Source organism: Aulostomus chinensis, chromosome 11 (genome assembly GCF_037954235.1).
Source record: "Aulostomus chinensis isolate RoL2024-O1b breed Wild chromosome 11, RoL_Achi_v1.0, whole genome shotgun sequence".
Lineage (NCBI taxonomy): Eukaryota > Metazoa > Chordata > Actinopteri > Syngnathiformes > Aulostomidae > Aulostomus > Aulostomus chinensis.
The window spans coordinates 21,098,844-21,126,258 of record NC_141330.1 but is presented as its reverse complement, the minus strand read 5'-3'; the positions used below and the strand labels follow the sequence as shown (position 1 = coordinate 21,126,258).

The following is a 27,415-nucleotide window of genomic DNA, read 5'->3' as shown; positions in this document are numbered from 1 at the left end:
AAAAGGAAAATTAGGGGCATTCTAATGTAGAAATGCAGGAACAATGTCTCTCTATTCTTTTGTAATGTTCATCACTGCAACCATAGTTCCTCTTGCCAATGAGAGGAACAGAAGATCAAATGGATAAGGGTCATTACGTCAGTGAGAAACATAGTCTTTACTTTGCTGGCATCAAAGGGCAAGTTACCATAATAATTCAGGACAAAGAAACCGCTGGTGCTGAAGTCACTGTGGAACTTGATGAGGATCTGGTTGGCTGTGGTGGACACGCCTTCCTGTACAGAGCTGCCACTGAACTGACCAATTTGAGGTGAAGTCTGGTCAGGTCCATCCCTACAAAATGCATTTGAGAGATACAGTTGGAGTTGGTTTATGATGTACGAGTTGGGGGGAGACAGAATAAGTGAGAGCACCCCCCCCCCCCAAAAAAAATTCTACTGCTTATCCTGATAAGGGTTGCAGGGGGCTAGAGCCTATCCCAGCAGCCTTCAGGTGAGAGGTGGGGTTCACCCTGGACGGCTCACCAGTCCATCGCAGGGCCAACACATAGAGACAGACAACCATTCACACTCACAGCCACACCTACGGTCAATTTAGAGTATCAATCAGCCTCGTCCCCACTTGCATGTCTTTGGACTGTGGGAGGAAGTATTCTTGGAGGGCATTCTGGTCGTTACATGGGCCGACCCTTTCCAGGAATGGCTTTGACTTCAACAGTGGGGTGTCTAGCGTCTCCGGGATCCAGGTTTCCAGAAAGGTGCAGGCATCAGCTCCCTCCACCTTCTCCGGTCGATTCACCAGTCTCAGATTAGCCCTCCTGGCTTTTGTTTCCAAGTCTATTACTTTGTCCTACATGTCCCTGTTTTTCTTTTGGAGACTCTGGACTTTTGCTCATAGGCTGGCAAATGTGTCTTCAGTGTCCGAAATATGTGCCTCAGCATTAACCATATGCTCTATGCATTCTCCAACCTCGTTTCTTATTCCCTTATTTGCAGCCAGTACGGCGTCAAATGTGTTGGAGAAGTCGCCTTTCGAGTCTTGCTTTAAGAACCGGAGCATGCCTTGGCCCATCTTCGGCATTAATGGACTCTTCAGCAATTGCGCTAGCACAAGCTTTAGCCTCTCCACTAGTTTAGATGGTCCAAATTCTATTTTGGGCGGTGAGGGTTTACCAGGACCCTTACCCAGTTACTTGGTGTGGACGACATGGGGAAATGTTTTAGCGCAGATACTGCAAGAATTTAATGTTTAAAGTGTACTTAAGGCTGTTTTCTTGGCAAAGGTTTACAGAGGAGTGTGTGTTCCCCTAGTGCGCCGCCATACAGGAAGTGACAATAACTTCTTAATACATTATCCACACACAATTATTGCAAGTCAAGTCCAGTACCTGGAGAGAACCCACGCAGGCCCAGGGAAAACATGCATACATATACATATACATACACACATATACATATATATATGTGTGTGTGTGTGTGTGTGTGTGTGTGTATGTATGTGTGTGTGTGTGTGTGTGTGTGTGTAATAATAATAAGTTGCTTATTTATGCTCATTGAGGCTGTAAATGTTTATAATGATGGGATATGGTTATCACTGGGCTTTAGATGGATGCTTGTTGACACTACATGATGCAGCCCTTCACAGTTTTCTGTGATTTGAAATTCACTATGGCCCTGGAAAAATAAATAGCTTAACTGAACAATCTTCTTCCTTTTCTGGATCACTCAGGTGTTTGCTTGTTGGACTGTGGATCCAACAATGTGAGTGTAATCTCACACCCACCTTAACTAACTGTAATACATGGCAGTTTATATCCAGTTCAATGACGAGTCATAACAAGGCAAATTTCATTTTTCCACTGAGAGAAACTGCTACCATTAATAAATGACAAAGCAAAGACAAAGATAAGAGGCTTAGATGTTAATAGTTCCTAAAATGGTTGTTGGAATAGTGCCAGGGGTGAGTGAAATTCAGCTGGACCCTTAATATTGTGAGGCTGTCAGGTCTGACACATCTCTTGGACAGCATCCATGTTGCTACAGCCCAGTGTGAGGGAGTTGAAGTACCTGTGGGCCTGGTTCCCAAATGAAGATACATTGAAGAGTGAAATTTAAAAGTGGCACTATACTGAAATGGTAAATTCTTGATTTACAGATACAAACAGGCAAAGTGAGCTGCCTGTGCAGACCGAGGTCAAAGGTTGAGCAAATATTTGAAAAGATCTCTAAGTAGACCTGTTGCACCACTGAGGCGGCTCGGATGTCGAATTAGGATGAACACCTCAAAGTGAGGCTACTTCAGGCCCATTCAACTATGAGTCCAGAAGCAGAACCAGACCATGCTTAAGTATTCAAGCTGGCCTGGGATGATCCCAGGATCCTCCAGGTGAAATTGATAGGAAATGGCTTATAATGGATGTACAATAGATACAGAGTCAGAAAATATGATCTAGTAACCTGTGAGAATGGTAGTTTCCATCCATCCATTTTCTATACCCCTTATACATTAAGAGTCGCATAGGGGCAGAGCTGGAGCCTATCCTAGCTGACATTGGGTGAGAGGCGGGGTATAATCTGGACAGATCACCAGTCTATTGCAGGACCATCAGGAGTCATTAGGGGCTTCGTATCTTGCTTAAGGATACCTTGACATGGTCACCGGAGGAAGTGAGAATCGAACCGGCAAGCCCTCGGTTGCTAGATGCCCACTGCACCTCTGAGCCATGCTCCCCCTAAGTGGTAGTTTCTGTACAGTTTTAATACTGGAGTCGCTAGCCAAGCCCATCGTGCCTCGCTCAAGCTCTGAAGCGACTCAGAAAAATGTTACATTTTCCTGCACAAGAATAATTAGCAATATTGCATTCATAGGTGTTTTTCATATGATTTTGAGACAAATATATCAAATTATGGCATGAATTACTAATATACGATAAAGCATTTTCTCTAAATCCATATCCCCCACACACAAAGATGAATGGGTAGATGATCACCTGGTGATAATTTTGTTTAGAACTTTTAATAATCTTATTATGAAACATACGTCAACAGGTAAAACAGAAACACCATTGCTGATGATCTTTGGAAGAATATAATCTGAACACAAGCAATATCTATGTAAAAGCTATTTCTGCATGAGAATCTGTTTGGGATTTCATTATTGGATAGCTGATGTGCCTACTCACCTGAATGATGCAGGTATATGCATTATTCTGTATGTTTTTTTTATGTCTTTTAAGTTTTTGAAAAAATCTCAGTTTCATTTCTGAATGATCAGCAAAATAGTAGATGTCAGTCAGAGAATGTTGCAATCAGGATATATTGTTTATGTGCTATTTCATTGAACCATGTAATGCCAGTCGTGCACTTCTCCCATGTCATGAATTGTAACCCTAGATACTTGAAGGCATTTCTGCTGCATATCACCCATGACGACAGTTCAATTACTACCCCGGGCTTTCTATGCAACAGAGAGACTGTAGAAATGTGAAGGGAGAAGGGGAGACAGCTTCTGAAGTGATAACAGGCAATATGTTATAGTTTATTGCTGAAGTCAGTCAGTCAGTCAATTAGAGCTGCTAATTTCATGGTGACACACCTTTTGTTTTTTACAGAACACTTGGCAGCTAGAGTTAAACGTCTTCCATAAGTTTAGTAAGTAGGGAATGACATTGCTATACATCTGGGAGACTGTTGGCTCACCTAATGCAGGGCCTCATAAAAACTGGGAGCAGAAGTCTTCCAACTGTCCTATGACTTAAAATTTTGTTGATTTTTAAATCCAATGAAGCTTTTAAGGTCTCTTTAACAGGAAGGAAATACTCACTTAAATACTTAACAGTATTCTCTAAATTATACTCTCCGTAATACCTCAGACTTGTTCAATTGCACTGGAAAAATATGTGTTACTGGATAGGTAAGCTTTAATAAATACTTTTAATCCATTAAGATAGAATGCCTACCAAACCAGAGCTATTAATGCAACCCTAAATACAGAAATCAGTGTATGCGTCAGGCGGCACGGTGGTGCAGTGTTTAGCACTGTCGCCTCATAGCAAGAAGGTTTTGGGTTTGTGTCCCGGCTCGGGCACGGGATCCTTTTGTGTTGAGTCTGCATGTTCTCCCTGTTCCTGTGTGGGTTCTCTCTGGTTCTCTAGCTTCTTCCCACAGTCCAAAGACATCAAGAGGGGACTAGGCTGACTGATACTCTAAACTGACCGTAGGTGTGACTGTGACTGTGATTTGTTCTTTGTTTATAGTCCCAATAGCCACTGGGATAGGCTCCAGCCCCCCCGCGAGCCTTAACAGGACAAGTTGAAGACATGGATGTATGGATGGGTGTGTGTTTCATGTGTCATAAGCTGGCTACTGATTAATATTGTCATGCTGAAAGACAAATGAGAAATGAGATGACTTACCACACAGTAATGTAGTCATAAATTGGCTCAGTATTGATGACAGAGAAATTGATGTAGATGCCATAACCAGGGGGCACTCTGACAGTCCACATGCAGTCTTGGAAATGTGGATACTCAGCTGGGTGTCCAGGAGAATAAATTGTGCCATTCATGAATGTTATATTTCCACCACAGAGAGCTGGAAGGAGGAAAGACAGTCAAGGAGGCTGGGTAAGAATAAAAAGCCAGTCTTTGATTTACCTGAATCCATAAAACTTGCTATTATGTTTGTATCACTACTAACTGTTGATACAACAAACCATAACTGCTTGTTATTGGGTAATCGTTAAATCACAGGAGAGGGGGAGTTAATGTGGCTGTTAGAAACAACCGTAGGGGATGGCTACGGGTTACACTGAAACTCCCCTGTCATACCCCTTCAAAGGAAAAGTTTTCAAATTTGAAATTGAACAGGGAGTCAAAGCCAAAGTTGTGCCCTCAAGATCAAATAGGGACTGTAAACTTGACAGGGACAATATGGTATTTATGGAGCAAAAAATAAGATTATTTACCACTTTCTCTGGAAAATACTGAACTATTGTAGAATTTAAGTTACTACCTCACTTAACTGGTAAAAGTGAAGCTGTAATTCACCTTGAAATTTACAGCACAGGCTTAATCAGCTTTATAATAGAGACTTGCAAATGCTCCATATATCATTGTAATGGGCTATATCAGTTTATAGTTCATTGAGGTCACCTGACATCAGTGAGCCAGAGGATGGAACAGAAGGACTGCATCTAACCTGACAAAGCTGTTCTCCTTGCTCTCCTAAGCGCTAAATAACTTCAGCTTTTCTTTTAGTGTTACATCAAGATAAATGTATTTATTACAGTCAGTTACTCAAAGTATGCTTGACAGATAAATATAAGATGTTAAACACTGGTGGGAAAAACTGGTTGCGCTTATATAAGATGCTAACCAGTCACCTTCACAGCGAGGTATGGGATGGTTCCAGTTCCTGCTGACTCCATGTAGACATGTGAGAGAAGCCTCTCCCAACAGAGTGTAACCTGATAGACATTCAAAAGAAATGGTCATCCCCACACCGTAGTCCTGACCAATCACTATCCCGTTTCGAAATGGTCGTGGATCTGGACACCTCTGTAGCTCATAGGCTGTAAAACAAAACAAAAAAAAACATCCAGGGTAAAACTTTCATTTCTGCTTCGGGCAGATAATTAACACCATAGTGAAACAACAAAGCTTGTGAGCTGCTAAGACATCATCATTTTGCTTCACTGGTAACATCTTATATTGCTGAGGCTTAAGTCCAGCCACTAACTGACGTAACCTTATGTTCATTAAAAACTTCTTTTGATGCTTAAGGCTGTTTCTAATCCTGGAAAAGCTTTCTTAAAAGTTAACATTTTGGAAGTACAGTGTATTTGGGGAAAAGGAACACCATACTGGTAGGTATTTGGCAATACCAGTTCCAGGATGGGTGCCATAACTAATCTGTGCTAGATTCTCACGTGAGCTCATAAATCCTGCTGCATCGCATGGTAACGAGATGTTAGAAGACATCGTGAAGGAAAGGGACATTGTTAATCAAATCAACCCAAGCTAGTCAAGAATAACATTTACACAAAAATTACTGTTGCTGTGATGCACAGTGACGTACCAGCATAGGAGATTCTTGATATATTTCTATGAAACCTCAACAATAAATTAATCTTTTTTTCCCCTTTGTTACATATTGGCTTTAGCCAAAAAAAGATTCCACTGACATTAATCCCAATTAACTGGCCAACTGTCACAATCCCTGTGTCGTGCTTCCTGTTTTATTTTGTAGTCATGTCCTGTCTTCCTGACCTCCCTCCTGTGATTACCTCATGTGTCGCACCTGGTTGATTGCACCACCTGTGTCTTGTTTTCCTCCTTGTATTTAACCCCTGTGTTTTCTCATCTTCGTCCTGGTTCCATTACGTTTTTGTGACGTGTGTTAGTTTATGTCTGGTGTGCCTTCTTGATTTTATGAGTTTTGCATTCTCCAGTCATCATCCTCCAGTCAAGCCTCCAGTCTACTGTCGTCAAGTCTCCAGTCTACCGTCGTCAGGTTTCCCCATCTCAAGGCCAACACGGTCTACCAAATTCCTTTATTCTTGTTGTTACTGGGATATTTTTAATTGGTAACAGCAATCAGTGTTATATTCAAACTTGACCCATTTCTTAATATTTTATAAACATACTGGTTTTAATCTTTTTTTGGAATGTCATGTTTGATTTAAAATATTGGGTTTCTTTCTTTAGATTATTTCATTAAATGATTGCTTTCATGGAAATGCAACATTCAATCTATTTAGTCCCTACCTCTTTTTTTTTTTTTTTTTAAGTCATTTAAGTTGTGACGCTTTCTCTTTTCTCAATCTTTTACGGGAGAGAAATTGACTTGAGATTAATTAAATCAAAAACAGTTAATGGTCCAATAGACAGACAATAGACCCATACAATTTTCAAACCCAATTTCAGCTAAATGAACTGTGGTGCCCCACGAAGGGCTATTATAAGATTAGGATTTTCTGTGAATGTTAAGTATGCAAAGTTCTGGTGGTATCTCGTGAAAGTATAGAGCTGGAAATAAGGATATGGGTCCCCTTTAAAACTTTGGAATCATGCAGTGTCATTGAGATCATATGCCCACCTGGTTTATCACCATTTAACCTGACTAATTAGGGATTCCATTAGCAAGCTCTTCAATGCTCGTCCACAAAGCAGCTGTTGCTATGATAAAAGCCTGCTTAACTTCAACACAAGGAACAATCTCAGCTGCTCACCTTGGTAGATAATGTTGAAGCCAGGCTTGTTCTGGGAGTAATCACTGTGGAAGAAGAGAGTGGTTTCATGGGTGGTGCTAAAGAGAGAGTTGGGCACCAGTGAACCGCTGAACCGATCAATCACAGTTCCTGTCTCCAGGCTCCCGCTGCGCACTTCCAGATAGTCATGAACAGGCTCCGTGGAGAAGTTCAAGAACTGCAGATGGATCCCTAAGAAAGCAAGCATTAATGCAGGAATCAAACAAAGAAAATAAGTCTCACTGGATGAATGTGTATATGTTCACTTCAAGTTACATAAGTATTAAAAATATTTAAAGCATACATGGAGGAGAGGGGAGAAAAAAGGGACAGAAAGAGGGGGAAATAACACACCAAAACCAACAGGGAGTTGAACTCTCCAACTGCAGTCCAGACTGCTCTGGTAATTCCCTGGAAACCCTGGGCTGAGAATGACACCGCTGAAGTCTGTCATGGAGCCGCCACATTGAGCTGAGGGAGAGCAACCAAGGAGAAAGAACATGTCACTTCTCCAGAGAATGGCTCAGTGGGGAGAAAAAGATGATGACAAAGAGGCTGAAAATGAGAGCAGTGTGTGTGTTAAAACATAGGAAATTCAGATGCGTTTGGTGGTGCTTTAAATTAAAACAAAAGGAGTCAATATAAATTAAAGCATCACAATTTTGCTCAACAGTGGCGTTGATTAGCCCCTGCATCCATCTGCTGTCTCTTTTGACTCTTCAGCTTGTTGTGAAGGTGACACCCATCCCCCTCCCCTCCCCTCCCTGGGGAACATACACTGTTCTTACATAAACACCCAGGTGTAATGTGATTACAGCCACTAGAGGAATTATTGTAAACTTGTAAGTAATAATTCCTCTCTTCCCTTCCCAGCCCTAACAGAATCACTTATGTGGCAAATGGTTGGAAACACAAGGAGTCAGTTCTTTAGGGACTAACAGCTCAGAACGAGGTAAAAACTATCGCAAGATTTCATTGTTTTGCTTGTGGGGTAAACCTGCATGACCTATTTGTGTATAAAATGAAAGAGAAGAGGAGATTGGGAGTGCTCATGAGCATGGTAGGCTGTTTGAAAAGGGATATGCATCCACTTTGATGTGAGTTTATCAGCAACAAAGTGAAGACAGATCCCAGGGGGATTGGAGTGAGTGTACATACTGTAAATGAGCAAGGAGTTGAACTAACAAGCCAACACACATGTCCAAGAACAGGCCTGACAATGGTAAAGCTGAGATTTATGCCTGGAGTGAAATGTTAAAACCACAGGGATAGAAGGTTTACATGGCAAGTGTAGTGGTTTGTGTGTGAAAGCTTGTAAATGTGTGTTGATATGCAGGGTTGGAGTGTTTTAGTGTGTGTGCACACATGTAATTGGGACAACCACCAGAACAGCAGGTTGTCAAAAGAAAATGTGGAGCACTTCCTTGGTAATCGGTATAATCTATCACTGCAGCAATCAACATGAGAGAAGTATCAGGGAGACTAGAGATGCTCATCAAGGGTATCAGAAATCAAACAATACCCTTAGACGGCGCAAAGCCTCATTGATTTTCAGCTGAAGCTGCAGAAAATTCATAATCCCAACCCCGCAATCCTGTCAAACCCACTCATTACTGCCCTTAGCTTGATCTTACAATGAAATTAATGCTGTCCGTAATACAATTACAAGCCCTCTGTGAACCCACTGATCTACTGGGTGGCTGTGTCTGACTAAATAATGGGTATGGGAGAAATACAATGTATAAGGAAGCATAAAGAAAGAAAAATGGTGGAAAAAAATAAAGGAGAATCTCTTTGATGCTACAAATGTAGTTCTCTTGTCTGAAATATCATCTCATTGAAATACAAAACATGGAAAATGTCAGCCAGTAAAGGAATACATTACCTAAACATAGGGGTACAGGGTAATTCCACCTCCTGACAGGGCCAGGCATGCATGTAATATATGCATTACCCTGTTTGGAAAAACAGAGACAAATGTAATATAATACAATTCTAAGAGACCAAAATGACAGTTTGTAGCAAATTTTGTCCATCCTGCAGAATCCTAGAATTTGTCAACACAATATTCCTGGGTGAAAACATTTGATATACCAAGAGTAGAGGTGTGCTGCTGCTAAAACAGAGCAATAAAAGTACCAGCAGGGTTTTTGACAAAAAAAAAAAAAGATTGACAGACATTCTGCTTCTGGTTTTGTTGTTGTTGTTTTTGTTAAACAAAAATGTAAAGTCGACAAAAATGATAGATAATGCAGGTTCATCCTCTGTAAACTTTTCATAGTGTTGTTTTAATTTATCAATATTTTTGTGCTATTTAGTGTGTTCCTGTTGCCGAAAAGCCTTTAAAAAGAGTTTTAAAATACATGTACCTGAATTCAAAAATACTAGATACTTGAGCTTTTGATTTTACAGTTGCCTCTAGTCTGTTTATGGTGTCGAGATACAGCCTGAAGATGTGGCCGGCTGGTCCTGAGAGAGTGTGAACAGAAACGAATGCCCGAGCTTGGAAGGAAAATCGGTGTGGGATTAGTGAAGCCACTGTTAACACAATCCATCGCCCATAGCCTTAGAAGGTTCTACAGCTACAGAATCTACTTGGGAGGATTGGGAAAAGTTAAAGCTGCTTTGTAACACACAAATACCACACATACACTACCAGGCAGATGAGCACACAAGCCAAGTAAACACACTTTGAAATGAAAATGCAAGCATAAATACATGAACAGTTATCCAACCACACACATTTTTCTGACTTTTCTGCTTCCTGTATATCTTACATACAAATACACAGAAAACACACACACGAGCACGCGCACAAACACACACACGCACACACTGACATATATATGATATAAGAAGTACTTAGTGACGCTGCCTTGACAGAGTTGTACTTTGGGGTATTTCCTTGAACTTGGCACTCCAGGCAGGCAACTATGATTCCCGACCCAAAATTATGAGAGAGCTGGATTTTGGCTTTACCTGCCCTGCATGCTTTGACCCACCTGTAACGAGAAGCCTTGATCACACTGGAAGGACACCATGTCACCCACTGTGTAGCGGTCTCCCACTTTGTGGCCGTTATTGGGGGACAGCGGCTCTGGACACGAATCCAAACCTATTGCTTAGGACAGAGTCACAACACACAAGTGTAGACGGCGATCATTCTTCTGCATATGTTGGGCACAACCTGCAACTGCTTAACAGATTTGAAATCTGGTTTCCTGGTATATTGTATATGGCAACTTTTTCATTTAATCACAAAAACAATGGCGAAGAGTATAATCATCAGAACATTGAGAAATTGGAAGACGTCACATAGCTATTCTACTTTTGGATTTGATCACAAAATAATTCTGAGTGTTATCCGAAGCAATCACTGTGAAATTACAAAGCCATCCAAGAAGTATTCCTTGAAGTACTAGAGAGAAGTGATTATAGCGCCACTTTCCAGGTGCTGAGCAGCCTGAAACTCTGTATGAAATCGCTTTAAAACAAAAAGGATCACAATTCCTGGCTAACTCAAATGCACAGTATTTGAGAGGAATTGAAGCTATAGTTACAATAACATAACAGAAAAATCAAATAATAACAATAATTATAATCCTGTTAAAGGTTGCCGGGGGGGTCCCAGCAGCCTTTAGGCAAAAGGTGTCACCAGTCCATCGCAGGGCCAACACAGAGACAGACAACCATTCACACTCAGTCTTTCCTACGGTCAATTTAGAGTATCAATCAGCCTAGTCCCCTCTTGATGTCTTTGGACTGTGGGAGGAAGCTGGAGTACCAGAGAGAACCCACACAGGCACGGGGAGAACATGCAGACTCCTGATAATAAAAATAATTATTCTAAATGAAAGTAGGATTAAATGAAAGTAGGATTAAAACATCTTCTCCAACTACATCAACGGACAAGTCATTTCTCCGTACTGTGTTTTGAATACTTGTGGGTGCAATATATAGATATGAGAAATGAAAACAAAAATATACATGGTTGTGCATAAGGTTGTATGGTGGATTTTTAGAAAGATGGATGGACAAAGTTAAAATATAAAACTTCTAAAAAAAAAAAAAAGAGTGTACAAAATTACACGTGCAGACTGAGTCAAAGAGTTGATGGGTCCAAACAGGCAGGTTGGTGGACAAATGTAAACATTGCAGGAAGAAGATTCATAGCAATTCATTTCATTTTGAGTGGGAAGAGTCATCGAAGAGGTGCAGAGTAGGAGACAAAACAAAGGAGCTAAAGCAGCTTCCAGGGGAGTGGGTTGATAGTGATGTAGAGGAATTTTATCTGATGAAAGAATTCGTCGAACACAAGAAACAGGCTGGAGACTCAAGAAACGCCTTACATTGGACACTTTACTGGATATATCCAATACGGATGTACAAGGTTAAGTCCAGAGATGAGGTTGAGGCAGCTCCCCCAGAACATCTGAGTTCCACCCCTCGAAAATAGTCATTCTAGTAACTAGTCTGTTCTAGTCTGTCACTATCTGTCAGACCTCATTGGAACATCCTGCACAAATTTCACGTCACATAGACTAAACAGAGCTATGAATCTAGACAACGCTAGCGCTGTAGGTGTCAGTTTTTCTAACAACAAAATTACGCTAAAAGAATTATGAAAGGCACCGCAGGTTCACACCTAGACCCAGGTCAAAGCCTGGGAGTCAGATCAACTCTTGACCTCACAGACAAAGAGCAGGGATGAGGCCTAAGAAAGTAAAACAGAGGACACCAGATGAAATTCCCAATCAAGTGTGACTGGTTGTCAGAAGTGTAAACTGACAAATTCAAATGAATGACATTTGTTTTGCAAATATCTACTTGATTATTCTGGTGGCTATGACCAGTGAAGGTTGACAACCATGGCCTTGGATTAAAATGTGCAATTCAACACAACCACAAATTAACCATAGTCAAAACATGTATTGAAAACAATACCTCTTTAGCAGCGTCAATCAAATCGGACATAATTATCTTTGTAAAGCCTGAATTTATAACACAACTGTTGGATTGGATACTTAATGAAATTGGTCATGAGTGTATACCGAAACTATCATGTCCTTGTCAAACACAAAAAAACACAACACAGATAACATCAGGCTCCAGTTTGCGTAGCCAGGTGCTACGAGAACAAGCAGACCTTTGGTCTTTGATCAGGTTAAGAGAGGGTGTCCATTCGAGAAAGCACTGGCTCCTATTGCTTAACAGGTGTGTTCCAGAATATTTTTATTTATTACTTTGAATATTTACAAAAAAAAAACCAACAACTAAAAACACTGTGACTTGGCCTCGATGTCTTGTATTTAGTTTTCCTGGTATGAAGTGGTGATGTCACTAGAATACGATTTTTAGATTTGTCAAAAAGTGAACGGTATTTCTGATTTCTATGCCCATCCCTACTTGATACAACATGACACCTTAGCAACTGTATCTAGTCAATGAAATTTCAGTCATGCAGGTCATTAGACATGACTAAAACCTGAAAATTGGCTTGATCTATTTATTTTAGCATATGAATTAAGAGACTTGAATGGAACTGACATTCTATCAATTCGACTGCCATAGACAGTAAGAAGTGGAAATGCGTTGTGCACATGCATAGGCAATCAAGACCAGCAATCGATCATGCTAATCAGCATGCACAACCAGCACATCAAGGCGAAAAGATGAAAGGGACTCCCTCTCCTGCACACAGGCAGAATGCATTTCCAAAGAACACATAATAACCCAGGGTAATGCATTTCACACTGAATCCTTAATTATTTCAAAATATATACAGTAGTCCAAAAAATTACAAGAAATTCCCTGTCAGATACAAAAGCATTAAGGTCACACAATACAGAATAGTTTGTGGTGTAGAAAAGAAGTCATGTTTGAGGGTAGACAGAAATTTGACAGTAAACTATGGGTTCAGGCTTACAAGGCATAATACTCTGGTTATACTCTGTACAAGCATAAATTTTGTTCCAAGATCAACGCTCCTTAAGAAAATATAGGGAACACAAAATCTTCACAGTGTAATTCCAGGTCAGTCACACTTCCAGGATATCAACCTGTCGAGTAAGGAATTAATTTTAACTGCTGTTGTGCAAATGAGACACCCAAGGGTGGGAAGGAAAGAGAAACAGCAAGACAGCCCCATATTAAGGAATGACCATTTCCTTCTCTTCATCCTTCCTGGTTGATCTTGGCTATAGTGTAACATTTTTTCAGTGCTCTCACCTTTAGTGGTAGCACGAGGCGAATATCTGCAGCCCCAAGAAGTTGCTCAGGTTGTACAGCTACTGCAGGATGGCGCATCAACATGCTATGTTGCCAGGTTTGCTGTGTCTCCCAGCACAGTTTCAAGAATGTGGAGAGATACCAAGAGACAGGCCAGTAGACCAGGAGAGGTGAAGGGGGTTGTAGAAGGGCAACAACTCAGCGGCGGGACCACTATTTACTCCTTTTTGTAAGGAGGAACAGGAAGAGCACTGCCAGTGACCTACAAAATAACCTCTGGCAGGCCACTCGTGTGCATGTTTCAGCCCAAACTGGAAGAAACAGACTCCATGAGGGTGGCATGAAGGCCCAACTTCCACAAGTGGGGCCTATGCTCACAACCCAGCACCATGTAGCCTGATTGGCATTTGCCAGAGAATACCAAAATTTACATTGGCATCCTGTTGTCTCGACAGATGAGAGCAGGTTTACATGGAGCACATTTGACAGAAGCGGGAAAGTATGGAGACGCCATGGAGAATATTCTGTTGCCAGCGATATCTTCTAGCATGACTGGTGTAGCGGTGGGTCAGTGACGGTCTGGAGTGGCATATCCTTGGCGGTCTGCACAGACCTCCAAATACTTGCCAGAGGTACCCTGACTGCTGTTAGGTACGGGGATGATTTTCTCAAAATCGTTGTCAGACCATATGCTGGTGCAGTGGGCCCCGTGTTCCTGCTGGGGTATGACAATGCCCTGCTTCGTGTAGCTCAGGTTTGTCAATAACTCCTGGATGACGCAGACATTGATGCTAATGACTGTCCCACCCGAAGAACTTAATCCAGTCGAGCACCTATAGGACATAATGTGTGGTTGCATCCGTCACTGCCTGGTGGAACCACAGACTGTCCAGGAGCTGACTGATGTCAAAATCCCAGTTATAGAGGAGATCCCCAGGACCATCTTTCATCTCATCAAAAGCTCTGCCCAACAAAGTAGGGAGTGCATACACACTACTGAGCCACATCGGGAACTGTCTTGAGGAAATTCACAGTAGTTGGATCAGCGCGAAGTCTCGTTGTTTGAGTATGATTCTGTATCTTGTTCTCAATGGGTTAAAGATCTTGGTTTCCATTGATTGTTCTAACATTATTTTGAGGCTTTATGCAATGTTATCAATAAAGATTTTCAACTGGAATATATCTTTTATCGAGATCTGGGACTGTTCCCTTTATAATTTTAAGCAGTTGAACATCCCCTAAAGATATAATCATAATGATTGTGGTCATGGTAATTTAATGATTATCATTGATCTCGTTCCTGTTTATGCTGATCACTCTCATCATAAATCATCCATTACAATGATGGTTCCTTCATAAATAAAGCAAACAGGATTAATTTTGATAGCTCTTATATGAACATGCTCATGTTCCTATTCTGTTGTCTTTCATATTTACCGTGGATTTCTGTTGGTTTATTTTTGACAAGAAGATGTGGAGTGAAGAGATTGTTTCTGTATAAACAAAAATGTGTGTGTACTCCTCTCACAAAAGCCACAGAAACTGCTGTTTGTGCTGGCTTGAGCAAGCAAAAGAAGCAAGGGCAATTTAATGACAAACTGCATACCAAATCTGTGCTCTGCCTCCTGGCATGCATAAACTCAACTTTAATTTTGCCACTCCCCCCACCTCAGAGCAAGCTGGTGTGTTTGGAATTGGAGATAGGCATCAGCACAGATAAAAGCACGGATATCAGCAACACTAAGACTGGCCTACAGGACGTACTGACTGACAAATAAAGTAAAGCGTATATCATACATGTTCATTTAACATTTTTCTGCACTGTGTGAGTAAAGTATCTTCTGGAGAAAAAAAAAGTGAAATTGTGCAAAATTTGATCAAAAGTGCTTCTTAACAAAAGCAGACAAAATGGAAAGTTCAGTTTCTACTTTATGACTCCAGAATGCAGAGAGATTGAACCACAGATACCGTATTTAGCTTGATGCTAATGGCGCCCCACAGCAAACAAATACAAAACAAAAACACTGTTCCTTTGGGTTGACATTACCAACACTGTCCGTTTGCACGTTTCTAATGACTATAATGGGTATATCAGATCTTTCTCTATAAGGGCCCCCTGTAAGGCTTGTTAAACAGGGGTGGGCCAGTCTCTTTGTATTCTTTTATTCTGGAGGTTCATCACAAAAGAGATTTGCCTCTGATATTATAATCCAATATATATTGTTATAAAATTTGTGAAGTGTATGCCAATTATAGCTGCTCTTAACATTGATTGATAAAATAATTCAGTGGAGAAGTATGCAAGCAAGGCTGAATACTAAAAAAAAAGGATTAGAATTCATGGATAACTAACATCACCCTAATATTAACTGGGTGATCTGAACATTACTAGACATTTAGTGAGGCAAACAAAAGTATGGATTTCTCCTGAGTTTGTCAAGAGCTTATTCATTCTGTTGTCACTGCTCATGCAGAAATAAAATAGGCCTCTGCAGACTGCGGCAAATGAAACACAATGAAGGACTGCATTCAGGATACAAACCGCCACACTGCCTATGAGAACACACACATTCTTATTACTCTTGTACACTGTTGGCCTTCGGGTGGCACACAGGATTTCTAAGACTGATCTCAATGGACTCCAACAATCACCCAAAGGAAACATTTAAAACAGATGGTTGGCTCGATGGGTGTGTGCCAACTGCACTGAGCCTTCAGAGCATTAATTTGAAGTTCAAACATCCGTGTATGAATAAAAATGGTGGGTTCAAGCCAACCTGAGGCTGGAAATAAGGCACAGAATACAAAGAAACAAACCCCAAAAAGAGGATACTCACATAATAACATGACTACATTGAGATTCTGAACTTCACTATAAGGAAAAGAAGACAAAATGGGGAACAAAATAACAGACCACAAACACAGAACGACACAGTAACACAATATGGCCTGATCACATGGCAGGAAGCAAAAACAATGGCACAAAAGCTGTCATTTATAAATAGCAACCAGAAAAGTAGAAAGGCTCTGACAAGAAACTGGTTCACAAAAAGCATCAGACAGCAAGCTTCACTGGGGCAGCAGTGTAAGATGGAAATGGAGCAGAGAGCTGACTGTGAGACATGGTCGTGAAGTGTTTCACAGCAGTAGGCAGTGGTAGGGGAGAAAGTCAGCGCAGAAAGGAGAGACAGGGCTTCAGAGTTCTTCCAAACAGGAGGAGGGTGTTGCAGAAACGAAGCGCTGACTGTGTGAGACAAGACTGTGAAGTCATTCTCTAAAGCCATGTGATGCCTGCGGACTGATGTGACCGTCAACGAGGACAGACGTGACAGAGTTATTTCTTAGTTGTGTTATCTTAAGGAAATCCACTTTACTCACGTAGCAAAAGTCTTATAATGGCATTCCAATCCTTTCTTGGTGACAACTTGATCCTATAAAATTTAAACATTTCTTTCCCTACAGTTACACTTTTTTACAACCAGCGATGAACTTCACAATGACAACAGGTCTGCTCAGGCTTCAGCTGAAAATCTGGCTACCCTTGGAAAAAAGCAAATAAAACAAAATCGCCCGAGATGCAAATTACCACAGGGAAATAGGTCACAAGGGATTTTATTAGCAATGGTCTACGGCAGAGCTGTGGCATAACCGTAAATCACCTGCACATCAACACCCCATTTATACCATTTCTTTAATGGGAGGGGTTACTAAAACAGTTGCTCCACCAGGGACAGCTACATGCCTTCAATTTTACTGCTCTGTGAATGTTCAGTACTCTCTTTAACAAATATGCTCCTAAGTGAATACCCTACTGACAGATTAGCAAACCTAGTCCCTAAGTGCAATGAAACGGGGATCAGTAATGGGAAGATTAAAAAAAAAAAATCACTAGGGAATATTGTATCAAAATGGCAGATACCAAAGATTCATTAAAAGTACAGGAAAAGAAAAAGCTTTGCTGGCTCATGCGCCCCCTACTTATTTCCGTGCCTACTATGCACACTGTGCTTCTTCCAAATCTGACAAAAAACAAACAAACAAACACAAAGAGACAGCCAGGCAGACAAGCCGTCACTCCTCATACCTGTGTACTCCAAGTGGAAGCCAGCAGCAGATACACTAATGTCAGACTGGAAGGTCAGGTACAAGTTGTTGGATGTGCTGTTCAGCAGCTGGGGAATGGTTGTACCTGTAAAAATATAAAGCACACGCTTAGTGCCCTCTCTACGAGATATTCCATTTTTACTCCAAGCCATAATTTTTGGACACGAATCACACATGGACATATTGTACCTTAATTATGTATAGTTCATAATTATTGAAATTATGTTTCTGCTGTAGTTTGGTTTGTTCATTCCCCTAAATCCACTTCTACATTTTAAATCAAGTCAAGTGTTGTTAAGTGTCTGGACACTGTAGATATCAGCAGTAGTCATTCCACCTCCATAACCCTGCATAATGAGTTGCTGGGTACAAGAGATCATGAAATTACGGAGCAAAACAAAAATACTGTGTGCCTAAAATACTGCAATGAATCACATTCACTAAAAAACAAACAAACTCACAAATAAAACTGAATTATCTTTAAAAAGGTATGCTTTACAATCTATAGTCCCATCTTTGCAATGATGCTTTATAATTTATCTTTGTACCTTAAGAGGTAATTATGAGTAACTGAAGAGCCCAGCAGCTCCACTCAAGCACCCTCCAGATGTTTTAGTTTAACACATCTGGAGGCTAATCCAGACCACCATACAGAGAAATCTCACTTGGGCTGCTTATATTTGCACTCTCATTCTTTCAGTCACGAGCTCATAGCTGATTGATCTTGCCCAACAACAGATGTGTGCAGCTGCTGCATTATTGCTGATGCCGCACAACAGATTATACTGAATGAACGGAGAGATTTAGTCTGACAGGTGAATTCAATGTGTCTCAAACCTGCGTTCATTCTCACTGCCTGCAAGAGGCAACTACTGTGGTTTAAAAAGAAGTCAGATTGTATAACTTGATGAGAAAATTACCCTATTTTTCACATTTTCTTGATAAGTTGATGATTTTGATAGCAAGTTTCATCCATCCATCCATTTTCTTCCATTTATTCCTGTTAAGGTTCGTGGGGGGGGCTGGAGCCCATCCCAGCCGCTACAGGCGAAAAGCGGGGTACAACCTGGACAGGTTGCCAGTCCATTGCAGGGCCAACATACTGTATATAGAAAAAAATCATTCACACTCACATTCACACCTACGGTCAATTTAGAGTATCAATCAGTCTCGTCCCCAGTTGCATGTCTTTGGACGGTGGGAGGAAGCTGGAGTACCAGAGAGAACCCAGACAGGAACAGGGAGAACATGGGGACTCCACACAGAAAGATCCTGTGCCCCAGCCGGGACTCAAACACTGAACCTTCTTGCTGTGAGGCAACAGTGCTGACTAACAAGTTTCAAGTCTTCTTAAATACATCATGAAGTTCATTTTTAAATTTTCGTCGCCCATTTAAATTGCAATAGACAATGCAAAGTATGCTGCATAACATGTCTACCCTATGATTGCCAAGTTATTACCCTGCAGGCTTTCTGTACCTCAATCAGACTCTCAGACTACGACGAAGAGAAGAGTCAAACCCCTCAGAAATCAAGCTCTAACATCTGCTTTATGGTTATCACAGTGTCAGTTTTATGGCCAAAATCATAAACAATAATGATATCACTATGACATCTATAAAAAAATCTGAACTTTATGAAGGACATTTTCTATTTGTGTCTCTTCTCTCCTTTTTACCAAAACACTATCAAAATACGAGGGATAGATTATTTATGACAATATGTGCAATATGAATACAATATAAAGGATTAATGTACAAATTATGGCTAATGTTAAAACTGGTGTATCATCACTCCTAATCTGTATGATCATTTTTGGTGTCCCAGATTTAATATAATCATGAACAGGGCTTAACAATTCATCATTATTTTATTGAAATCCCAATATGACCTTAAAAATGCCCCCAAAAAATTCAAAGACGCATGAAATAAAATTCAATGTAAAAAAAAAAACAATGCGAAGCGGCGCCGCACACCACTAACACTGATAATTTTTGACCCTCTTGCCTGCTGAACACATGAACTCTAGCAACGCCACAGAAGAAGAAGAAGCCAAACAATCATTTCAAAATGGAGGAAGACAAGGTCGAACAAGTAGCAGACGCTGCTTCACCGAACAAATCGGTTGTGTGGTGTTATTTTGGCTTCCCATGTAAAAGGCAACAGTTAGGCAACTGTCGATAAAACAAAAAAACGTGTGAAAACTATGTCGGTACACAACTCCGTACACTGCAGCGAGCACTGCTAACATGATAGAAGAATATGTTGAAGGCTAAATCTTACAGTTCGCTGAGGTCAAACATTATAGATCCAGATTAGACTGCAGCCCTCAGGATTACTGAGTATTTGCTTTCCTTTTCCATCCATCCATCGTCATCTTCCGCTTATTCCTACACATTAAGGGTCGATCCCAGCGTCAACGGGCGAGAGGCGGGGTACACCCTGGACAGGTCACCAGTCCATCGCCAACATAGAGAGACAAACAACCATTCACACTCACATTCATACCTACGGTCAATTTAGAGTATTCAATCAGCCTAGTCCCCAATTGCATGTCTTTGGACTGTGGGAGGAAGCCGGATTACCCGGAGAGAACCCACGCAGACACGGGGAGAACATGCAAACTCCACACAGAAAGATCCCGTGCCTGAGCCGGGACTCGAACCCGGAACCTTCTTGCTGTGAGGCCACAGTGCTAACCACTGCACCACCATGCAGCCCTGCTTTCCTTTTCATTCAAGAATATAGTTGTCCTCATTGTTTACAACAACAAAGCACTTTTTTACTTGAAATTTTATGTTGGTATTTGCATTGTAGTCTAAAAAAGGGAAAAAATACAAATATTTAGCTTTTTCAAAGCAAAGAGCATTTTATTTTGTACTGACGCAGTAATTACTTGTATGTCTAAATATTAAGGAAGAAAATAAAGAATTTGATTTTTGCATTCCTAATTTTTGATTTTCTTTAATCTTTATTTCGTATCATGAGTATTTTGTATTATAAGCCCTGTTTCGTATTTCGTATTGTTTCGTGAGTTGATATTTCATTGCACCCCCAGTAAATACCATTCTAAATGAAGCATTTCAGGGGCAATACTTTAAGTGGTATTCTGCTCATTTTAATGCACATCTTTGCTTAGTAAAGAGCCCCACAGAAATGTTGTTATTTTCCATTGAAATGCAAATAATGACACAAGAATGATAACTCCATCTAATATCATGGATTATGAATAGCATTTATTATTATCATAACTGCCATCCATCCATTTTCTTCAGCTTATCCAGTTAAGGGTAATGGGGGGGGGGGGCAGCAGCTTTCAGGCAGAGGCGGGGTTCAACCTGGATGGGTCACCAGTCCATCACACGGCCAACACATAGAGACAGACAACCATTCACACTCACAGTCACACCTTGGGTCAATTTCGAGTATCAATCAGCCTCGTCCCCTCTTGATGTCTTTGGACTGTGGGAGGAAGCTGGAGTACCAGAGAGAACCCAGGCAGGTACAGGAGAACTTGGAGACTCACACAGAAAGATCCCGTGCCGAAGCCAGGACTTGAACCCGGTACCTTTTTGCTGCTAACCACTGCACCACCGTGCTGCCCCATAACTGCAATATCAGTCAAAAATAATCACATTTCTCAATAACAAAGTGTTCAGCCCTAATCATAATCACTTAATTGCGTTAGGAAAATTCTGAGTGCTAGCTATTCAATAGCTCAGCTATTTCAAACCACAGGCACTGCCCTTACTGATGTGAGCTATACCACTCTTAAATATTCACCATTTGAGAAATTTCACACATGGTGTCATGAAACTGCCAATATAAAGGCAGAAATCCTTTAATGACAACAGTCTCGAGGATGAACACTTAAAATGATATGGATGTGATGGCCTGTTTCTAGTGGGATACCACGTGTCAAGAGCACCATTTCCATTAGCATGAGCCCTAAGGCAACTCCATTTCCAGTCTGAAACAGAGATGACTTCATGAAGATCTCTACACCTGAGACAGGAACATTGTCTGGAAGAGGCTTTTTTGTGCTTTGACTTCTTTAACTGGTTTAAGACAGCACTCTCAAAGGGCATGCCAAATGTCATCAGCTTCATGACCACATTTGTCTGCTGCTGGGGCCCTGTGACGTCTGATTGAAATTCAAGAAGGCCATGTGAGCTAAAATTCAGTTGTATCAGTTTTACCTGAGTAGCTACCAAGCCTTGGAGCATTGCCATCAACCCCGTCAAAAAAATCTAGAGAATCCCAGTTGTGCTCAGTGGCGAAGGTCACTACTTGAATCTGGAAGAGAAGGATCCCTTCATATGAATATAATAAACACAGAGGCTAAAAAATAAAACACCACAGGAAGCAGAAGAGTTATATGTGTACCGTATTTTCCGCACTATAAGGCGCAATGAATCAATGAATGGCCTATTTTAAAACTTTTTTCATATATAGGGCGCACCGCATTATAAGGCGCATAGAATCTAAACGACTGTAGTGGCTGGGGTTGCGTTATGCATCCACTAGATGGAGCTGCGCTAAAGGGAACGTCAACAAAACAGTCAGATAAGTCAGTCGGTCAAACTTTATTCGTAGAATACAAACCAACGTTCTGACAACTCCGTTCACTCCCAAAACAAGATAGTGCATTCACAAACGGGGAGGGGAACTTTTCCCTGATTCAGTAAACACGTAAAAGAAACAGTCAGTAAATCAAACGCTAGTGCAATCACAATATAGTAACTCTCGAAATAGTGCAAATAACAATATCTAAATAACTCAACGTTGTCCAAACGTTAATGTCCATATTCACAATATCTCCCAAGCCTCGTTCAGTTGTAAACACGTGAAAGAAACACGTAAAGCTCACTCTTTCAGTTCATTCCTCATCCACGAATCCATCGAATTCTTCCTCTTCAGTGTCCGAGTTGAACAGTTGGGCGAGTACGGCATCCAACGTGCCCGGTTCCGTCTCGTCAAAGTCGTCATTATCAGAGTCAGTGTTGCCGTTGTTGTCTGGCAGTTCAGTGACGATACCGTTTTTACCGCCGTTACTTCGGCGACGCCCCCTGACTACGGTAGCCATAATGAACCAATATTGATCCACACATAAGGTGCATCGGATTATAAGGCGCACTGTCGGTTTTTGAGAAAATTCAAGGTTTTTGGGTGCGCCTTATAGTGCGGAAAATACGGTATATATATGTGTGTATATATATGTATGTATATATATATATATGTATATGTATATATGTGTGTGTATATATATATATGTGTACATTTTTTATATCTCATATATTATATATTTTTCTCATTAAACATGTCAGTACTACTATCTCTATCTGGGTCCACTCACTTGGATGCCAGCTCCCTCTGGAACAGAGATTTTCCACGCGCAGTTCAGATAGTTGGCATACGGCTCTGGGTACCCTGGAGAGAGGATGGTGCCTCTGCGGTCAGTTAACACCCCACCACAGGGAACTAGACAAAGAATGACAGATTGAGAAAGATGGAGACCAAGTGAGAGACAGAGTTCTTCATGGCAAATATCAGGTGGAAAGATGCAATGTCCACACACAGAGCTCTGAATGGGCAGATAACCAACTGGTAAGGTAGTGAATCATCAAGCATTTAAAAGTAGCAGCACTTAGTTTTACCCTCATCATTGTCCAAGGGATTTCATTGACATCTCACATTTCCTATGACATTACACACACACACACACACACACACACACACACACACACACACATTTCCCCCCTGATTTTATCTTTTGCAGGACACATAAATCCCACCTTGCACTTGTCAATGCCCTTCCTCCAAAAAGCACCCCTCAGTTTTAGCGGTGCCACAAGTAACATATTCATCAAGCGGGCAGGCTTTCAGGTGAATGCTGGATTGGAGTCAGGACAGATGGTGTGCGCTACAGAAAGAGCTGGTGTAAAGGTCTGTACCCAAGTGCTATGACTCAGGCACTTACTTCTTTATTTTCTCATGTTACCATCAAAGTTACATAAGTATCAAAGTTTTACTAGCATTTGTTTGCAACACCGTAGGATTTACAATCTACCATTCCGAGCATTTTTTTTTTTAGGTTTTACATTCATCTGACCGTTTCATTTGAATCAAATCAAAGACAGGGGAGACAGGAAAAAAAGGAGAAATGTATACTGTATATTCCCACTATAATATATGTGATACGTGGCATGTGTTAACAACCATTTAATAAACATGTCTATGCTCCTTAAAAATGCTCGATAGGACAACTTAAAATGTAGAATACCAAAGAATGCATGCATAAATATGACAAAATTGGCCAGTAACAAAGAGCCTCTATCATCTTACAGTAGCACCATATCAAACTCATCAGTATTTATATATGTACCATCCTACACATTCTGACTGACTACTCGATTGCTTTCATTCCAAGTAGTAACACATTAGACAAAATGACTTCCATGCTGCACCTCACAGCAATCAAACCATAGAGCAATCACACTTCACAATAATGAGGGCTGTGTTAGTACTATTTTCAGTGAATGCACATCACATGTAGCTGAAAAGGTTTCAGAAATTAAAGTCATTTACTCCACAATCATAATTAAATGGGAATAGCTCATTTTGAATTCTGCTCATCAAATGAAAAATGATTGAGAGTGACTGTGAAATCAAGTGTGCCACTGTCAAAATGTCAAAACCTATGAGCAAGGTTTGACACTGGGTTACTCAGAAAAAGGCAATTGTGACTACAGCTCTAGCCCGAGTGATTGCATTCATTATCAGTAACCTGGGCCTTGAATCATTTCCCGGTAGGTCCCCAACTTTTCTTTACACAAAATTAACCCCCAAACATGAGTCAACACAGTGCATCATCATTTCTAAATCATCAAACCTTAACCAGTCTTCAACTGACCCTTCGCTTAGCCGCACCCCCAAAACGCAGACTAGCCAATCACAGCACAGCAGAAGTCCATCAGGCTTTCATGGTCGTGCTCTGTTGACTCCAATGCAAAGATTTAAGATTTTATGCTATAACGCTATATTAATCCAGTTGGACTGTCAAAGATCAACTGGCACAGCTTTGTCTGTTGCAAGGTAAATCATTACTTTTATGGAGGCCTGGGTTGACACACTTTGATATTTAGTAAATATTAGTACTCAACATATATCACTAATATCACGCTAGTTAGCTCACACTAGCTAACTTACTAGTTAATGTAACCTTACATAAGCATAAGCTGCTTTTGCTTATAAATGACTTTAACAGTGAATAGAGATGTTCCCAGCATAACAGGAACAGCGTTGCTCCTTAATGTCATTGTCCTCTGTCTCACTTACAAGTGATGCGATGGTTCACCTTCACTCTGTCATCAGAAGGCTTCAGCTTCTGTCTTTATTTATGTAACATGCTTTCATTGCTGAGCCAGTTTGAGATCCTGAATATACAGTAGCCTTCAAATGCAATGGAAAAGCTACAGGTTTTCTGAAAACTTTCAGACATTGTGGTATCAATCAAGGTGGGCAGGCATTTGCAAAGGGTCAATTATGGAACAAATGATCAAATCCTATCAAAGATACCTGGTGCTGGTTCCAAAAAAAAAAACTTTTAATTTTAAAGACTTATTTTCAATTTTATCTTACATACTCTTATCCTGTGCTTCAGGGTACACAATGATGTTGTTCCAATTAGGGGGAAAAAGCTTTCCAAAAATAATCTCAAAAGTGAACCTCCAACTGCCAGTCTTTTCACAGGTTCATTTTGTTTGGGTGCAGTTAATTGAACTAACAGTCATACAGCGTGAAGCAAAAACACAAAATAAAAAAAGAACAACGTAGGTCATCACACTGAGACAATGATTTACACTGTTTACATTGAAACATATGCAATCGTTCCACTACTTGTTTTTTTCCCCCAAAGATAAACCTCAGGTTTACGCTTACAGAACTGAAATTAATCAAAAATGAGACCAGCCCTTTCACAACAAGCAACGGAGACGGAGCAAAGACCTTGAATTTTACCATCATTTAACAGCTCCTTTGAGTCTGCATGGCTGTCAGTTCATGTAATTTGTTGGCCAAGATTAGAAATCATGAGACTCATAAAAGCATGAGTGCTTCCCAGCCGTCTCTGTCTGTGGCAAGCTCATATGTCAAAGTTAGTGCAGATAGACAAGTGTGGGAAATACACACCTTGTGACACACTGTTTGCACCATCTCACATGCAGGGAATTCCCAGCCACTAATATGAAACATACCTTAATCAATAGATCAAGAGTTGTACACAATGTGTGCACCACACAGGTGTTTCAAATTCCATGCAATGCCTGTGTAAATGTCATATTTATGTATATACTGCTAAATGTCATCTAAAAGTTTCATTTTTACAAATGTTGTGTTTATTTATTAGCAGATGTGTGTACTTGTACAGTACAGGTACCACTGAGAAGTAATAATTATCATTTTCACCAAAACAGTCTTCAACATGTACTGTAAATTGCTGTAAATATATCAGGGGTGGGGCAATTGAGTCCAGTGAGACACTGTGGCTTGGCCTTACCCACAGAGACACACACATATTTTAATTGGTCTTGAGAGGCTAAAAAACAAGAATCTACTGTTTAAAAACAAGCTCAGTGGGACACTGTTTTCTTTTTCACACCTCAGGAAGTGTTTACACCAGCAGTCAGTTTCATAGCGTGGGCATACTGAGTATGAATCATGGAAACTGTGAGCTCCTGCAATTTTGGGCAGTTATGATTTTGAGTCAGCCTTGCTTCATGTTGTGTAGGAAACAAACAGAAAACAGGTGTTCATCTGCCCATTTTTTTATTCAATCTATACAAAGCCCTTGTAAGTTCTCACAGTCGAAATGTTGACGTAAGCAGATGTTTGAAACGACGAAAAGGGCAAAAATGATCCCACCTTTTCTCTAGAGTGATTTGAATTGTAAATTTCTTTTGTTCGTGTTAAACTATTTTGGTTCCAATTTTTAAAAAAAAACATCAACACAATTTCTTCGATGTAAACTGCAATCCTTACATTTTGCACACATTCAGGTCAGGCTCCCAAAATAATAGTTTTAAAGTGCAAAATGATAAACGGGCTTCATTTGTTTAAGTGCCTCCTCTACCTTATACAGTGTGTGTGTCACACACACACACACACACACTCAAGCTCAAACCAGTACTCAATGACAGGACAAAGCTTTGATACTTCAGTAGCTTAGTGTTTCTGAAATCAAAAGCAGATCGAGTGTCACATGATGACCCACGTCGATCACAGCTGGAAAAGGAACTGGAAACATATCTTCACTGACGCAGGTGCTCACAGGAAATAATGTCTGATGCTATCATATTCCATAAAGAGGGCTTGAGTAATTGAGCATATCGTGTTTTGCTGAAGCTTCCATGGAACTATATCCATTATTCAAGATGAATACACTGCAGCCAGATCCAATCTCCAGATAGAAATCTCCGTGTTTAAAATGGAACTGTGCATGGCACTGTTATTCCCTTATCATTTGACAGTGAACTTGGATGAACCCTGACTTGAATCTATTCCACTCACAGAGTATTTGCCGGTATAAAGACTGACTGCAGCAATATGTAGGTAGGTGGGTAGGTAGGTGGGTAGGTAGGTCATTTTTTTAAAGATTTCCTCATGAGATTGCAGTCATGCAGTGACACACTTTCTGCATGTGTGTATGTTTGGGCAACAGTGAGCAGCAGGGCATGTAAATCATGAATGTGGAGGGAGTCGTGCCAAAAAACCGTGTAGAGAGAGATGCCAGTTCCTTGGGCAGTGGCCCACACCTTGCATAGACAATTAAATGAGC

At 40.7% G+C, this 27,415-nt stretch overlaps 1 protein-coding gene across 4 annotated transcripts in view; it reads right to left on the bottom strand.

The window, feature by feature from the left end:
• The window catches only part of LOC147253765 (CUB and sushi domain-containing protein 3-like), a 246,750-nt gene that overhangs the window by 76,840 nt on the left and 142,495 nt on the right, over positions 1–27,415 (bottom strand). For 3 of the 4 annotated variants that reach the window (XM_086219046.1, XM_086219048.1, XM_086219049.1), the window contains exons 35-44: positions 22,937–23,061; positions 21,780–21,876; positions 17,561–17,665; positions 10,251–10,369; positions 9,134–9,203; positions 7,603–7,719; positions 7,231–7,440; positions 5,383–5,571; positions 4,415–4,592; positions 188–333 (exon numbers count right to left, since the gene is read on the bottom strand). In XM_086219046.1, coding sequence (XP_086075172.1) covers positions 188–333; positions 4,415–4,592; positions 5,383–5,571; positions 7,231–7,440; positions 7,603–7,719; positions 9,134–9,203; positions 10,251–10,369; positions 17,561–17,665; positions 21,780–21,876; positions 22,937–23,061 — 1,356 coding nt within the window. The remainder of the gene's footprint in view (positions 1–187; positions 334–4,414; positions 4,593–5,382; positions 5,572–7,230; positions 7,441–7,602; positions 7,720–9,133; positions 9,204–10,250; positions 10,370–17,560; positions 17,666–21,779; positions 21,877–22,936; positions 23,062–27,415) is intronic. The other variant, XM_086219047.1, reaches the window with a different exon arrangement.